At 41.1% G+C, this 17,736-nt stretch overlaps 1 protein-coding gene across 1 annotated transcript; it reads left to right on the top strand.

Moving 5' to 3' along the window:
* Window positions 1-3,926: 3,926 nt before the first annotated feature.
* On the top strand, window positions 3,927-17,535 carry alkal2b (ALK and LTK ligand 2b). The gene is made up of 6 exons (XM_055635244.1): window positions 3,927-4,789; window positions 5,177-5,495; window positions 7,116-7,172; window positions 7,256-7,336; window positions 8,578-8,654; window positions 13,915-17,535. Exons 2-5 carry the CDS (start codon window positions 5,219-5,221, stop codon window positions 8,640-8,642), a joined length of 480 nt encoding a protein of 159 aa, XP_055491219.1. The 5' UTR covers window positions 3,927-4,789; window positions 5,177-5,218; the 3' UTR covers window positions 8,643-8,654; window positions 13,915-17,535.
* Window positions 17,536-17,736: the final 201 nt, after the last annotated feature.

Here is a 17,736-nt window from a genome sequence, read left to right as displayed (position 1 = left end):
TTAAATAATCGTAAACTATCAATGCGTTTTGAAATAAATTTTACTCAAATGCAAGCTAAGGAATGGGATAATTGTCAGCTGTTAGTTGGACAAAATTAGGACATTTTATTATTTGCCAAAATATATTTCTCAATGTTTCTTGTTTAAAGCCTGCACATTCACCCAAACTACTTATTTATTTATTTATTTGGGTGATTGTGCAGGCTTTAAACAAGAAACATTGAGAAATATATTGGTAGCAGAGTTTCACTGCGTGATAACAGCGTGAAGTGGTATCGAGATCGAGTGTTCGTGAACTGTGCGCTAGTGCTTTAAATCATTTTGTAAATTGTAAAAATCTAGCTTTGATGGCCCAATTCAATAGTTCCATGGTAGTCTGTCTTCACCTTCTCCATCATGATCTGGTTTGGCTCAGCCACCAAGCACGACATCCGGAGTCTGCAGCGAATCATCCGATCAGCTGGGAAGGTTATTAGCTGCAACCTTCCCCCCATTGACAGACTGTACACTGCAAGGGCTAGGAAGGGAGTGGGTAAATCATCTCTGACCCTTCTCACCCTGGCCACAAACTCTTTGAAGCACCTCCCTCTGGAAGGCGACTCCAGACTGTCAAAGCCGCTACAGCCAGACATAAAAACGTTTTTTTTCCACAAATAGTAGCTCTACTCAATAACCAAAATCTGTAGCCTCCTTTTGCTCTGGTATTTTATTTCATTCACATGTTTAAACTATAATGTTTTATTATTAATGTTTAATGTTTAATTAATGTTCATTAGGCGAGATACAGTATAGGGTAGGCTAATGGGACTGAAGGATGATTAATCCTCGGGGCCTGATGGACTGCATCCCAGGGTCCTCAGGGAGGTGGCTCTAGAAATAGTGGACGCATTGGTGATCATTTTCCAATGTTCAATAGATTCAGGATCAGTTCCTGTGGATTGGAGGATAGCTAATGTTATCCCACTTTTCAAGAAAGGAGCGAGAGAGAAAACGGGGAATTACAGACCAGTTAGCCTGATTTTGGTGGTGGGAAAGATGCTGGTGTCAATTATTAAAGAGGTAATAATGAGGCATTTGGATAGCAGTAAAAGGATTAGTCCAAGTCAACATGGATTTATGAAAGGGAAATCATGCTTGAATAATCTTCTGGAATTTTTTGAGGATGTGACATGTAAAATGGACGAAGGGGAGCCAGTGGATGTAGTGTATTTAGACTTTCAGAACGCCTTTGATAAGGTCCCGCAGGGGAGACTGGTGACTAAAATTAGAGCACATGGTATTGGGGGTAGAGTGTTGACATGGATGGAAAATTTGTTGGCAGACAGGAAGCAAAGAGTAGGAGTGAATGGGTCCTTTTCAGAATAGCAGGCAGTGGCGAGTGGAGTGCCGGAAGGCTCGGTGTTGGGGCCGCAACTGTTTACCATATATATTAATGATTTGGAAGAGGGAATTAGGAGCAACACTAGCAAGTTTGCGAATGACACAAAGCTGGGTGGCAGTGTGAACTGTGAAGAGGATGTTAGGAGGTTGCAGGGTGACCTGGACAGGTTGAGTTAGTGGGCAGATGCGTGACAGATGCAGTATAATATAGATAAATGTGAGGTTATCCACTTTGGCAGCAAAAACAAGGGGGCCGATTATTATCTCAATGGGGTTAGGTTAGGTAAGGGGGAGGTGCAGCGAGACCTGGGTGTCCTTGTACACCAGTCACTGAAAGTTGGTGTGCAGGTACAGCAGGCAGTGAAGGAAGCTATTGGAATGTTGAACTTCATAACAAGAAGATTTCAGTATAGGAGTAAAGAGGTTCTTCTGCAGTTGTATAGGGCTCTGGTAAGACCACATCTGGAGTATTGTGAACGGTTTCGGTATCCTAATTTGAGGAAGGACATCCTTGTGATTGAGGCAATGTAGTGTAGGTTCACGAGATTGAGCCCTGGGATGGCGGGACTGTCATATGAGGAAAAATTGAAAAGACTAGGCTTGTATTCACTGGAGCTTAGAAGGATGAGGGGGTATCTTATAGAAACATATAAAATTTTATAAGGACTGGACAAGCTAGATGCAGGAAAAATGTTCCCAATGTTGGGAGAGTCCAGAACCAGGGTCCACAGTCTTAGAATAAAGGGAAGGCCATTTAGGACTGAGGTGAGAAAAATCTTTTTTCACCCAGAGAGTTGTGAATTTGTGGAATTTCCTGCCACAGAGGGCAGTGGAGGCCAAGTCACTGGATGGATTTAAGAGAGAGTTAGATAGAGCTCTAGGGGCCAGTGGAATCAAGGGATATGGGGAGAAGGCAGAGTTGATGTGGACAAGCTTTTCCCTTTGAGAATAGGGAAGATTCAAACAAGAGGACATGACTTCAGAATTAAGGGACAGAAGTTTAGGGGTAATATGAGGGGGAACTTCTTTACTCAGAGTGTGGTAGCGGTGTGGAATGAGCTTCCAGTGGAAGTGGTGGAGGCAGGTTCATTGGTATCATTTAAAAATAAATTGGATAGGCATATGGATGAGAAGGGAATGGAGGGTTATGGTATGAGTGCAGGCAGGTGGGACTAAGGGGGAAAAAAAATTGTTCAGCACGGACTTCTAGGGCCGAGATGGCCTGTTTCTGTGCTGTCATTGTTATATGGTTATATGGTTATATAAGGCAGGCACGGGTTATTGATTGGGGACGATCAGCCATGAGCACAATGAATGGCAGTGCTGGCTGGAAGGGCTGAATGGCCTCCTCCTGCACCTATTTTCTATGTTTCTATGTTTTATGTGTCATTCTTAAATGTTACTATATGTCGTGTTGTTACTTGCTAGTGGAGCACCAAAGCAAATTCCTTGTATGTGAATACTTGGTGAATAAACTTTTTAATTCATTTTTCTGTGCCTTTCAGACGGTGTCATCCTTCAGTTTAACCGGTAAACTCCAGCTACTTAATAGATACAAAATCTTGCTCTTTTTAGCCAGAATTTGTAACCCTGTATTTGAGAAGTAAAGCATTCAGTTTGGATTAAACAGTTGATGTTGATACAAAGTTCATGTTTGTCACTTTCAGACGGTGTCATCCTTCAGTTTAACCGGTAAACTCCAGCTACTTAATAGATACAAAATCTTGCTCTTTTTAGCCAGAATTTGTAACCCTGTATTTGAGAAGTAAAGCATTCAGTTTGGATTAAACAGTTGATGTTGATACAAAGTTCATGTTTGTCACTTCCAGTTTTATTTTACACCAAAATTAATAAACAGAAAATTAAATCACGTTTATTAAGACCAAACAGTAAAAACAATTTGTGTGATTCATAACGCACTCATAACTTAGCGAATGAGTGGCATCTAGTGGGAGGAAGTAGGGTAGTCACCAACATTTACGTAGTACGAGCTCATACTCCAAAACCCCGTTTTTAAAACAAACTATCGAATTTGGTAAACATGCAGCAAAGGGCTGGACGTTTGAATTCGGATGCTTTGAGACAAACATTCCTCCGAAGATGGCTTTCTGCTGCAGTTATTCCGTTATTTTTGTGCAGCTGCTGCTTGTATTGCACAAGATAAACGTCTTTGATCTCTATCGCTGAAAGCTCGCGTACTTTCAGCATTAGCCGAACAAATCCTACTGCAAATCAGTCCTCTAGGTTCGCGGACACATCAAATCCACGAGTCACTCCTCTGTCGCTGAATGGCGCTGTTGTTAGTCCTTCCGCCACAGAACACTTGCAGTTGCAATCTGTGGCTTGTCACTTGTTCGGCGTATAATGCATCTTCATTCAAAGCACAAAAGGGGGGGGGGGGGGGGGCATATTAAATAGGGTTTACTTTTTTTTAATTACAGATTTGAATAAAGTTATCCACACTATTAATGCTCCTGTTTTGTTTTAAATTTAGATTCACTTTAATATTAGTTTTAACCCGAAAGGGGTGTCAAATACGTCTGTAATAAACAGATGGGTGGAAGGGGATTACATTTCAGGGAGTCACACCCGCCATCCGACCGCTGCGCCCCGTTTCCCTTCAGAGGTTGCTGCTTTGTCAAAGATCACCCATAGTACCTTTAAGAAGCTGTGCGGAGGGGGAGGGATTGCACCGTAACATATGCAAATATAAAGTCTTCCGGTCGTCTTTACCACTACTATCCTTATAATAGTGCTTCCAATAATTTGCCACGTCGGAAATTAGCCAGAGTGATAAATATGTTTATCAGAAATCGCTTCCTAGGGACCATCAAATAAACTGCAAGGGGGCAGGGATATATCACCAGTTACGGGCTTTCGTGCTTAAGTGTAGAAGAGGGAGAGAGGAAAAAAAAAAGTTCCTGGTATCCACGCAGCCTTGTCAGTTAGCGCCGGTAGCATCATCATCCGGGCTGACGAAAATAATGCAATTCTAGGAGTGTCTGATCGGGAAGGATGAAATCTTCAAACAGCGTTAACACGTTTCCAATTAAAGATACGCCGGGGTAATCCGGTGGGACCGATTACGTCTACAAATAGTCAGTAAAAGGCTGGGAAAGATCTAACGAAAGTTACTGAACCAAAGGTTGCCAAGTGAAGTTTTATTGTTTACCACCCACTTCAAGTCGATAGCATTATATTGAACTACCACATGCATCATATACTATATAAGGGCCTGCGATTGGAGGCACAGCTGAAATTGTGTGGTTTATGGAATTAAGTGCACACCGAGAAGAATATCATATGTTTTGAGCAACAGTCCACCTATTCTGCACGGTGAGAGGGAAAAAAACGCACGGATTGCACGGCGAGGTGCACCGGGATCCATTTCATCAGCCCGTGCTAAAAGGTATGAGTTTTTTATTTTTCTGAAATACACACCTTGATTGTAAAAGATATCTTGACTACAATTAGGCAAAAACAGAAACCGCTTCATGTTATTTGTCTGAATGTGCGAGCTATCCCTCGGAAAAGCGACACCAGTGTATCATTGTAAAAGTTTAGTGGAGGCACTCAATGATAAAATGCTCACTAGAGCACAATAGGCTAAGCTTTTGAATTGTTTTTTTACGCAGTATCTTGAGCGTTAGAAATTTTCATTTCCATTTCCGGAAAACCAATAAAGTGATTGTTGCAAACGAGAAATTATGCATCATTGTGAGTGGGATGGCATAACCTTGCGGTTATCTAACGAAAGCTGTTAAAGATCATCATGTCGGTTTATTTGCTCTTTCAGTATTTCCAGTCGAGGTTGGGAGGCTTTAATCTTTCGACAGAAATGAACGGACCGAGGCTGCCGCTATTCCTTGGATTTATGCTTTTGATAATCAGAGCTGGATATTGCCAAGATAAGTCAGATTTCGCGGAGAAGACAGATTTCGCGGAGTTACGGGACGAAAAAACTCTCTTTAACTTGATATTGGAAATCATAAACCAGTTACAAAAGCACCACGAGGAAGAATCTAATGATGTTATGTATTTTCCACAAGACGTTGACTACACCTTTGATCCTCAGGAATTCCCTGATTATGATGTCGCTCAGAAGGAGAAAGTTGGTAGGTGTTTCAGGTTTATTGGCTTAGTTGTTTCCTGAGTATGTGTGTGTGTGTGTGTTTTTTTTAATCGTCCTATTAAGAGCCGTGCATGATGGGCGATAATAAATTTAATGTACATTACAGATTTTATTTTTCCCCAAATGTATTCAATTGACAGATCCTAGGGGCGGGTTATTTTTGATCTCGGTGCTCATTAGTCTTGTGGTCCCGTGGGAATGCGAATGGTCGAGGTTTGCTTGACGGTCCGACCGTTTGGAAGAGATAGGCACAAAGTGCTGGAGTAATTTAGCGGGTCAGGCAGCATCTCTGGAGAAAAAGAATAGGTGACGTTTCGGGACCAGTCCCTTCTTTAGACTCAGACTCAGGCGACCCAAAACGTCACCTATTCCTTTTCACCAGAGATGCTGTCTGACCCGCTGAGTTACTCCAGCGTTTTGTGTCTATCTCCACATTTTATGAATGAATTCTGTCTTAGTCAGGGTGACATGAGGACGCAAATATTCTGGTTTTCTGACGACGAGTAGATCAGCACGCCGTCGTCTGTTAGAAGCGGGGAAGCGCCACAGCTGTTGCTTTTCGGACTGAAGTCTGTCCTCGGAACATCATCAGCCCATTCTACAGATGTTATGGAGTTCCTCCAGCATTTTTTTTTTTTTTTAAATTCAAGATTCCAGAATCTGCAATTCTTTTGCTTTCCGTTTATCAGGGAATGGGAGGCTGTTGTTTTCCCCGACTGTATTGCAATCTTTTTAGATTTGTTTATCGGCCAAGAAGCAAGAGATGTCACATAATCATAATCAGAACGTGACTCTTCCAAAATATATTGAAGCAGTTATGGTGGAAGTGCTGCTGTATCCGGATCTTGCCTGCTTTGGGGAACTTTAGTTATGGGGAGAGATTGGATAGGCTAGACTTGTTTTCCCTGGAGCAAAGAAAACCCAGGGATGAGCTGATAGAGATATATACAATTATGAGCCACATGTGGTGTAAAAGCAAGGCGGCATTGGTTTAAGATGAGAGGAAGGAGTGTTAAAGGAGATTGTTAATATTTTTTTTCACACGGAGATGGTTAATATCACGAATTCCCTGCAAGGGGAGGTGGCGGAATCCGAGACAACCAACCTTTAGGCAAGCATCTAAATGGATAAGGCATAGAAGGATACAAACAGTGCGCTAAATGGGATTGGTGTAGATGGTTGATATGGATGTGGTTGGTGCTGCGCAACTCTTCGACTTCCAATATCTGAAGTCACACCTGACGTGAGGCACTGTCCTGAATCTCCTTAAACTAAAGCATTCAGAATCCAAAACGATCACCGTCCTATTGTCAGAACAGAGGAAGGTGGCGTCTTTCTCTCTGTTTGCCCCGCCTGATGAGTAATTGGTACAGATCCGATTCTTGGGATTGACAATGGTTAATGACGATGTATTGTGAATCTATCCTTTTTCAGGACAAACTAGAAAATATAATTTCAGTTCACACCTGCAATGACACCCACGCAACATCTATAAAATATCTACCCCTCCCTGAATGATACGAAACAAATTTGTCGTGGTACTGCGTGCCGATGCGGCCATTAAGATTGAGCACATGATAAATACTGTATCTTTTTCCAACAGAAATAGTACCCAGGGATCTAAGGAGGGTGAAGGACAAGTTTCTAAAACATTTAACAGGTAAGAACCCTTTAACTTTCGCTGCTTGGCCTTCAGCGTGCTGACTATCAGCTGGTTTTAATCGATTATTGGTGTTGTTTCAGGACCTCTTTACTTCAGCCCCAAATGCAACAGACACTTCTACCGGTTGTACCACAATACCAGAGATTGTACCATACCAGCCTGTAAGTGCCCCGCCTTTCTTTTCAGATTATTTGGGACTACGTTTTATTTTGAACGATTGTTTTGGACTGATTAAATCCAACATTGTGATTGTAAATCCAACATTGTATCGCTACCGTTCCTTCGATATGCGTTAAACACCGAGAATGGTGGAAGTCTGAAACAATGCCTCGGGCTCACCATCTTTCGCCAGGTACCCATATTGGGGTGATGGGACCCACACTGCCATATCTTTAACTCTGAACCACATCAAGTTTACAAGAACTTTTCTGTCCACTGTCGAGAAGAAAAGTGTGACCCGTTGAGTTATCCCAACACATATCCCAAGTTCCACGTTAATATGTGGTTTTGGGGAGTTATTGTAGCTTATTAGCTTAGGTATCCTTTTCTAGGCAGTTCCTGGAATAAGGGTGACACGCAGCAGCGTAACGGTAGCGCTGTTACCTCACAGCTCCAGAGAACCAGGGTCCTTCCTGGTTTATCTCTGTGGAGTCTGCGCGTTCTCCATGTGACCGCGTGGTTTTCTTCCGGGTGCTCCGGTTTCTTCCCACATCCCGAAGACGTACCGGTTTGTAGGTTAATTGGCCTCTGTAAATTTCTCCCAGTGTGAGGATATTGTTACATCAGCCGTAAGACTTGTTGTATACTAGTTTCTGGTACTACGGTGCACCCACTGGTCCCGTCATACTCCACTATCACTCACTGAGCTCAATTGACAGAGGCCAATTAACCTACCAGTCCCGACTTCTCGGAGATGTGGGAGGGACCCAGAGCACCCGGGGGAAACCCATGCGGTCACAGAGAGAACTACAAACTCGACGCAGACAACCACGGGGGTCGCGATTAAACCCAGGTCGCTGGAGTTGTGAGGAGGCGGCTCTATCAGCTGCGCGGAGCTCTACCGCCTTAAAATAATTTCAATGTAAATGATGCAGCATAGGAGAGAAGGTAATGTCAACGTTAACTGCACGGCCAAAAGTACAGGCTCACCGAATTAAACTAATCATCCGCAGTTCTTCGTTTCCCCGTCTGCCTGGACTTGGTTTGATGGAAACTAGACATTTATGTTTGTTTCATGAGAATGAAGCAAATCTGATTCGGTGATTTATCAGAGTTCATAAAGGTCGAACCGCACTTATCGGGTTACTTCGAAAAGAGATTCGCATGGAACGCGCGACCTTTGTGGAAAGGGGAGGATATGTTTATTACTTTGCTGATGGGTGACCACACTTTCTTACCGCAGATTATAAACGATGTGCCAGACTACTCACAAGATTGGCGGCTAACCCGATGTGTGTGAAAGGCTGAATTCGACAAATGGTCAGTGTTTATCCGCGTGAAGATCCTGCAGGGTGGGGAAGGGAGAATATACCATGTTGCCTGGCTGAGATTAACCTTTGGGGGTGGCTGGGAGGAGGGGAGAAACACGACCACTTGTTCAGTCAGTACATCCTTACATCAGCTAACGGTCGATCACTCAGTGTCAATGTTGTACTTTGATTAGCACCATTCCAGACGTCTGACATCAGTGAGACCAGTGCAGCTTTCTCGTCGAGTCATTCCGGTTCATTCATTCACGGCTAGTCGCCACAGAGGCACTTTCATTATGTAACCTTCATTTTTTTAAAAGGATTTCCAAACATTTGTGAGTAACCGAACGCATGTCACTGTACTTCGGTTGAAGTCACTATTTAAATTACACCTGCACCGACATTGTACTGAAAAATTACTGAAACACACAAAAAAAAATCAGTCAAGAGTCATACAGCATAGAAACAGGCTTTTCGGCTCAACTTGTCCACACCGACCAACATGTCCCTTCTACACTAGTCCCATCTGCCTGTGTTTGGCCAATATCCCTCTAAACCTATCCTATCCATGCACCTGTATAAACGTTTCTCACATGTTGCGATAGTACCTGCCTCAACAAGCTCTCCGGCAGCTCGTTCAATACACCCGCCACCCTTTGTGTGAAAATGTTACCCCTCAGGTTCTTACTAAACCTCTCTCTTCCTCCTCTTCCTCCTCCTCCTCCTCCTACCCCCCCCCCCCCCCACCCCCACATAAACCTATGTCATCTAGTTTTACCCGATCTATTTGGAAGGGTCCCGACCCAAAACCTCACCTGTCCATTCCCTCGCAGATGCTGCCAGACGCACTGAGTTACTCTTGCACGTTGTGATTTATCCAAGGTTCCTACATCCGCACTTCCTTGTGTCTCCAAGTGCAGCCTTTGCCAACATAATGAGTTTCTGCTCTTTACAAGGCAGCACTAATTACCATGGCTACCACTCAATTAAAGATTGATAGCAATTGCAGCGTTTGACGCGCTCATCAATTTTCACAGCTTTACAATCTATAGTTCAACCCACGCACTTTGAAAGTGGAAAGTCTAGCCTTGAATGTTTAGAAGGCAATTGACTGGATGTTGAACATCTTTTCTACTCACAGATTGGAGAGAGGCACAATGCCATTGAGTACTCCAACCTATGAGCTAGAAAAAAGGCACATATTGGCGGAAAAAAAACTGAGCGCCGTTCACACTCACGCAAAATGACATTATTATCCGTGACTTCCATTTTGGCACCTTCAAGAATCTGTAAGGCGGTGGAGATAACATAATCATCAGAAAACATAGAAGGAATCAGATATAAAATAAATAAATGAAACAGGGACACACTGCCCACAATTTGTGTGCGTGTAGAAAAGTTGACCCAGCCTTTTCCCTGCTCTATAGATGTGCAGGTCTACCCAATGACAATGCACTAGACAAAGTTTGTTGCCTCTACCATCCTTGCAGATTGCGAGGACAGATGCGACCACTCAAATAAGTCCTTATCTGCCCTTTAGTCTTTCTACTATTTATATTACATAAATTATCCCCAGCTGCTCAGGAAAACAGGTTGGCTTTCTTTACTCCATTTGGGATGCTCATAATTTTCTATTGCTCACCTCACTTTGTATCCCCTTAGACATCTTTTCATTGAATGTAACCCCAGCCTACACAATCTTTCTTCATAGCTATAATTTTCGAGAGGTTGCAAAATCCAGGTAAATCTTCCCTGCACCCTTTCCAGTGCAGTCATGCCTTTCTTACGATTTGTGACCTGGGCTTTTGTAGTACTTAAGATGTGGCCTAATGAGTGTTGTATACAGTATGTCCTTTTACATTTCATGCCTGGGCTAAGAAACAAAGGTATTCCATGTACTTTTTCACTAGTTGTGGAAGGACATGGACAGATTATGTTTTGGGTCAGGGCCATTCTTCATTCATGTTTAACCACCTAAAGTTTAAAGACTAAAGTTCACACACTAGTTCTATGTTATCCCACTTTTGCATCCACTTCCAACACACAGGCCATTTAACCTACAAACCCATAGGGATGTGGATGGAAACTGGAGCACCTGAAGGAACTTGTAGGGATAATGTACAAACTCCACACAGACAGCACCCGAGGTCAGGATTGAACCCGGGTGCCTGGTGTTGTGAGGCAGCATCTCTCCCACCTGTGCCACTGTGCCATCCTTTGCACTACTGTGCCACCCTCATCTGTATTGATACATTTACGGATCTGTTGCCATCTACTCCAAGGTCCATTAGTTCTTTCATGCCATTTACTATCATAGAATCATACTGCCCTTTGGCCCAACTTGTCGATGCTGACCAACGTGTCCCATCTAAGCAATATTTTTGCACCTTTTAAGATAGGATTTCAACAAAGATTTTTGCAGCCTTATTAGCCCCAAGTGATGTACTGGAATACTGGAAGATAGCTAATGTTATCCTCTTGTTGAAATGGGGCAGTAGGAATAAGCTTGAAAACTACAGGTAGGTGAGCTGTGAAATTAAGAGAGCTTTAGTGGGATAAATGGTTAGTCTTTATCCCAGAGCAGGAGAGTTTACAACCAGAGGGCATGGATTTATATTGAGAGGGGTGAAATTTAAAGATATGAAGAGTTTTTCACACAGAGGGTTAATTGGAATGAGCTGCCAGCAGAGGTGGCAGAGGTGATATATTTACAATGTTTCAAAGGCATTTACTTAGACAGGTATTTAGATTCAAAAGGATATGCCTAAAGCAGGCAAATGGGATTAGCGTAGATATACGTCATCGTCGGCATGGATAACATAGATGTGGTTCTGTAAAATGGTGATTTTATGATTCTGTCCAAATGCATAGCCTTGCACTTCCCTCTAATTGCTGCCTTTCTGATCACATTACCAGACTATTTATATCTTCCTGCAGTCTAAAGTATGTTTCCTGTTATCCAAATGGCAAACTTTGCATTATTTACAAACTTAATCATGCTCATGACATTTAAGAATATATTACAAATTGCAGGGGACTATACACAGCCTGACAATAGCCTCCACACCATGAATTGCCAAACCGTGAACCAAGTGCTGTTAAATGGGATTATTATAGATGGGTACTTGATGGTCACCATAAGCATAGTGAGCTAAAGCATCTGTTTCAGTGCCTTGTGACTTCAGGTACAACACAGTGTAGAAATCCAGCCATCCAGCAACTATTAGCATTTGCTTCTTGTCACTGAACCAATCTTAGATCCAATTTGCCATTCTCCTAGAATCATATAGGATTTTACTTCCTTGGTTTGATGGCCAGCTGGGACTGTCAAAGGGCATGCTAAAATCAAATGCAATCTTTTCTTTGACTCTTCCTGATGCCTCCTCAAAACAAAAGATCATCTTGAGTCAGACAATGCCTTTCCATGATAAATCCATGTTTATTCCTCATAAGTTCATGATAGGAACTTGACCTATCAAGTCTACTCTGCCATACAATCATGGCTGATCTATCTTTCCCTCTTAACTCCATTCTCTTGCCTTCTCCCCATAACCCCTGATTATTCTCCCTGATAAATATGTGCCTTTTAAAATGATGATTCACAGTGTCCCTGAGAATGGATTCTAATAACCTGCCACTGGTAGTTAAACTATTTGGCCTATAATGCTAAAAATTCTCCAATCCTCTGGCACCACTCTGGTAGCCAGGATGGATTGAAAAATGGTAGACAAACCCGCTGCAACATTCTCCCATTTTTTTCCTCAACAGCCTGGAATACATTTAATTTGGTTAATACTGCTCAATTTTCATATCTTTTATATCCTCATTGTCCTCAACTACAATGTCAACATCAATTCTCTCATTCTGAAGACAGTCACAGAGTATTTGTTTGAAACTTACATCTGTCCAATTTAAGTCTTTACAGACAAATCCAAGATGGCACCATCTCTTGTAAGACTCACTATAGACAAGCAAAAAAAAAATGTTCTCGTGAATTTAGGAGTTCTGACTGCTCCATACCTGTAGAAATACACGTGGTAATTGTTCTTAAGGTACACAGTGGAGTGGGTGAGCTTTGCCAGGATGTTGTATAGACGTATAGTGTTAGGAAAACCTAGTTAGGCTGGATCTGCCTTCCTTGGAGCTGAGGAGGTAATAAAAATGGTGAGGGGAATAGATAATGTGCTTAGTGAAAGAAGATAGTTATAGCCAGAGGGCGTATGGTTAAGGTGTGGAATAAAAGGGAATCTGAAGTAGATTTGTTTCACTAGAGGATGGTTATAAACTAGAATCTATTGCCTTAGAAGATGGTGGAGGCAGATACCTCCACACGATGAATTGCCAAAGCATAGAGGGCTCTAGACCATGTGCTGTTAAATGGGACTAGTTACAGAAGGATACTTGAAGGTCACCATGAACATTGAAGCTGATGTATTTGTTTCAGTGTCTTATGACTTGAGGACGAACACTTTGTACAACATAGCATGGAAGTAAATTCCATGATTGATGAATTCATGTTTTAAGGCAAAGCTATATAAGAAGATAGAAAATACATATAAATACCCATTTTATTCCAATTATAATGTTCGTGGTTAGCATCACACAAGATTACGTATAGAATTGTCTAATTTTTTACACATAATCCTTACTGTGCTATCTCCTTCAACTGGGAGGCTACAATGTATTTGATCAATGTTTTGACTATAATTACATTAGTTCAATGAAAAAGGCAGTTTAGTGATAGCAAACAGAATTGTGATGCAGAAGTGAGATGTTTTTTTTAAGTTACAATATACAGACTGGAATAGCTTATCAAATCTTGATAATGCACTTTGTGCTGGAACTTACTGTGTGAAATAGTAGCTGCTCAATTTGTTGCGCATGGGGAAAACTATCAATCAAGCCACGCTCAACACTAAGTGGAGTTTACAGCAACAGTAGATGCCTGACCACATGGCTGGTCAATCTCTTGTATCAATCTATTCTATGAAAGTGAGTCCTGATATAAAGCTTTACTGAACAATAAAATGAATTACTCACCATATAATCGATTAAATGGTGAAAGATACCAGAATTACTATAGATGCCATTTTCACAATATAAATTCCATCAAGACTTGCCTACATGAGCTAAGAGATAAATTAAAGCCTGATCAAGGGTTTTAATGTTTCCTGCTTAAACATTGCAAATGCTTCATGCTCATTTAAAAACTAACATGTAACTTACTTAAACCCCTTAAGAGTACAAAATGCAACAATCTTGTTTTACAGGTGACAACAATGAATTCAAATATCCCCAGAACCAAGAAAAGTGCCTTGGAAAACAACAGGGAAACAAATAGATCTCAATACCTTTATAACATATTCCATTGTGATCAAAGATTTATTTTTGCATACAGATGGATACTTCCATAAACTCCTCAATGTGCATTTTGTATGTTGGTCAACATTGTTTCTGTAATTCTGTACATTCATATAAATAACTGCCCATGTTACAAAGGCTTAATGTTTAAGAAAATAATATAATTTCACTCTTTTTGCTGCCAAAATTGCACATATGCTTTCTTGTTCAACAAATATTTGGAACATTATTTTGTATTAAACATTGAGATGCTCAGATACTGTTCAAGACGAAGCTACTCTATCCTAAATTTACTGCAGGATTTTTCTTCTTGCATCAGAGTGCCGACTATCTCTTTTTGTCATATGTAATGCTATTGCAATTTAAAACCATTTGCCACATTATAACATAGTAACTGTCGATAATGAGAATGTTTAGGGTCACCCTGTGGACTAGTTAAATTATGATTTGCATGACATTTTCTTGTCTTTTCAAAATTTAACACCTTAAAACAATAGTTAGGCTAGTACTATGTTTGTTATGGTTTTCATTCGCTGAACTTAAAGAGGTTTGTCAGCAATTATCTTTTGTCTAACATAGTGGAGTGTCATTTGTACCAAAATATACAAGCTAATGTCATTAGTCACTGTACATTAAGATTTATAAACATTCCAGCTAACATGTGCAATATGTATATATTGTAAAGACTTGAATATATATCAGTTATAAAATAAAGTGTTTGGTATTTGGCACAGACAGGACTGAGTGCCTTTTGTATACATTCCCTGGTTGTTACTACATTGTTTCACGCCATGATTCACTATAGAAGATATCTACATTTCTAAACTTCAGACAGACATGGTTTACTTAAACCAATGTAACTTTTGTCTTTTAAGTCAAATAAATGGAAATGCACAGTATTTAATCAGGAGGCAATATAAAAAAATATTGTTATCATATTGTTTAAAGTTAGGCTGAATATATTTTCAACTCTGAAGCAAACAGATCTCTGAGAAAGGATAACACTTGGAATTATGCTATATCGTCTCCTAATACAGTATTTGATACGTTTGTATTTAACAGCCACTTTCACATTCACGTTTCTGTCCAATGTCAACTTTCCATTCCATGAAGAGTTCTGAGCACACTGCAATTTGCCATCATATTATCTATCGACTATCACGGATGTCCATAGAATTAATACTCATACGGTCATAAGTGATAGGAGCAGAAAACATGGATTTTTAGACTCAGTAGTTTTAAAATTTGTCTGTTGTTCTTTCCATTGTTAAAATATTATTCCACAAAAGGATCTAAAGAAATTTTGATATTCCCTAGTATTTTTCCACAAATAATGTTGTCAAACTCCCTCGTAATGCCATGTTGACAAATGGCTGGCTACTGAAGGGCTTTAGTCAAACGCTTCACAGCTGGTGGCATTTAGCCATACAGCTGCAACCTCAAGGGCCAGGCCTTAGGAGGCACACATGCACAACCTCAATAGAACTCTCCCAGCTGATGGAGATGGCTGTTTCCTCAATAAATTGCATGAGGGAAGTTGCATCCCCCAGGTTTATTGACAGGGAACTGACGAGCCTTGTGTACCGTACCACTTAGGAGAGAAGCAATGTGGACAAAAGACCAGGCAGATGCCGTCAAGTCACCTGCTGTGATATTGCCAGTTGGTTGCAAGGAAGAAGCAATATTCCCATGCTGCTAACCAGTGTCACACAACATATCATTACCTCACAAGCTGGATCAAGCTGTGTTCTCACAACTTAAAACTTAATCATATTTACATCTAAGATAGACTCAAAGTGCTGGAGCAATTCAGCGGGTCAGGCAGCATCTCCAGCATTTAGTGGAGCCCCAAGGCATTTTATACATATATTAACAGTAGGAGAGTAATTATGGAAAGGGTAAGTCCACTCAAGGAACAAAGAAAGGCCAGAAAAAATTTGTGAGTTCCTCAATGTGTATTTCACATCAGGATTTACCATGGGGAAGAGCATGGATGATGCTGAGGTTAGAGAGGGATATGTTACTACTGTATATATGTAGGGAGGTCATGTTACAGTTATATAAGACGTTGGTGAGGGCATATTTACAGTATTGTGTTCAGTTTTGGTCACCATGTCGTAGAAAAGTTGTTGTTAAGCTGGAAAGAGTGCAGAAGAGATTTACCAGGATATTACCAGGCTCGACTGCCTGAGCTACAGGGAGAGGTTGAGCACAAGTTCACTAGTTATAATTCAGGCATTCTCTGTCTTTCAGTCTAAAGAAGGGTTCACAAGTTGTAGAAGAGTCCACTCTGCCATTCAATCATGGCTGATCTCTGCCTCCCAATCCCATTTTCCTGTATTCTCCCCATAACCCTTGACACGTGTTCAAATCAAAAAAATGTCTATCTCTGCCTTAACAATACCCACTTGGCCCCCACAGCCCTCTGTGGCAATGAGCAGGCTAGGACATTATTCCTTGGAGTGCAGGAAGATGAAGAGTGATGTTATAGAGGTGTACAAAATCACTAGGAATAGATCGAGTAAACACACAGAATATTTTGCCCATTATAGGGGAATTGAAAACCAGAGGACATCGGTTTAAGGTGAGGGTGTAAAGATTTAATAGGAACGTGAACAGTAACTTTTTAACAAAGGTTGGTGGGTGTATGGAATGAGCTGCCGGAGGAGGTAGTTGAGGCAGGGCCGATTGCAAAATTTAAGAAACATTTAGACAGGTACATGGATAGCATAAGTTTAGAGGTATATGGGCCAAACGCAGGCAGGTGGGACGAGTGCAGATGGGGCATGTTGGTTGGCATGGGCAAGTTGAGCCAAAGGGCTTGTTTCCATGCTGAATGACTATTATTCTATGACCCTAATTCAATGTTCATACCGTTAGTTTGTAATTTAGTCAAGTAAAGTATGAGGTGCTGTTCCTCCAGTTTGCCTCTGGCCTGTCTGGCTCGGAGGCCCAGGATATAAAGGTTGGTAAGGGAATGGAAGGGGTGTTAAAATAGTTAGCAACTGGAAGATCCAGCAGGATTCTTGTTATCTTGTTATTCTTGTTGATTTCTTGTTATAGATAGATGTACAAAGAGAATGCATGGAAAACAATTCATGTTGGATATAAATTTGACCAATGAAGCATGTCCAGGAAATGCTTGACTTGATTTTATTTGCATTCTTGGACCGTTTGCCACAACATTGACTGGAGATGATTTGTGGTATAATATTTGGAGCAAATGATGCATAAACAATTTCAAACTGAACGGGAACTAAATTAGTAAACATATTGCTGGCAGCCATGGAAAATGAGCCCCAAGGCTTGTGATAGGCGTGGAGCACAAATGTGACCATTTGACAGTGTTAAGGATAGTCATCAGCTTATTTTCCACATGTTTATAAACAGGTTTTTAACAATGGATCAGTCACCAACAGGCATCTCCAGCTTGACCAACTGGAGTTAAAAAACTGAGCTTCCAATATTGTATTGCCATGCTGAGCACATTGAAATACAGCGCTATTCCTCCTTAAATTAATCTGGAGAAGTAATCTGCAGAAAACTTAGTCCAAAGCTGTTAAACCTTTACAAATTTTCCTTATTGATGACAATCTCTGAATCTGAGAGCAGCTTATTGACAGTCATGGGTTGAGGAGGCATACAGCATGGAAATGAATGAATGAATGAATGAATGAATGTATGGATGAATGAATAAGTTTATTGGCCAAGTATGTACACATACAAGGAAT

The sequence above is a fragment of the Leucoraja erinacea genome, chromosome 5 (genome assembly GCF_028641065.1).
Source record: "Leucoraja erinacea ecotype New England chromosome 5, Leri_hhj_1, whole genome shotgun sequence".
In the NCBI taxonomy this organism is placed as follows: domain Eukaryota; kingdom Metazoa; phylum Chordata; class Chondrichthyes; order Rajiformes; family Rajidae; genus Leucoraja; species Leucoraja erinaceus.
Note: the sequence above shows the minus strand (reverse complement) of the source record. Positions and strands in the feature narration are given on the sequence as shown.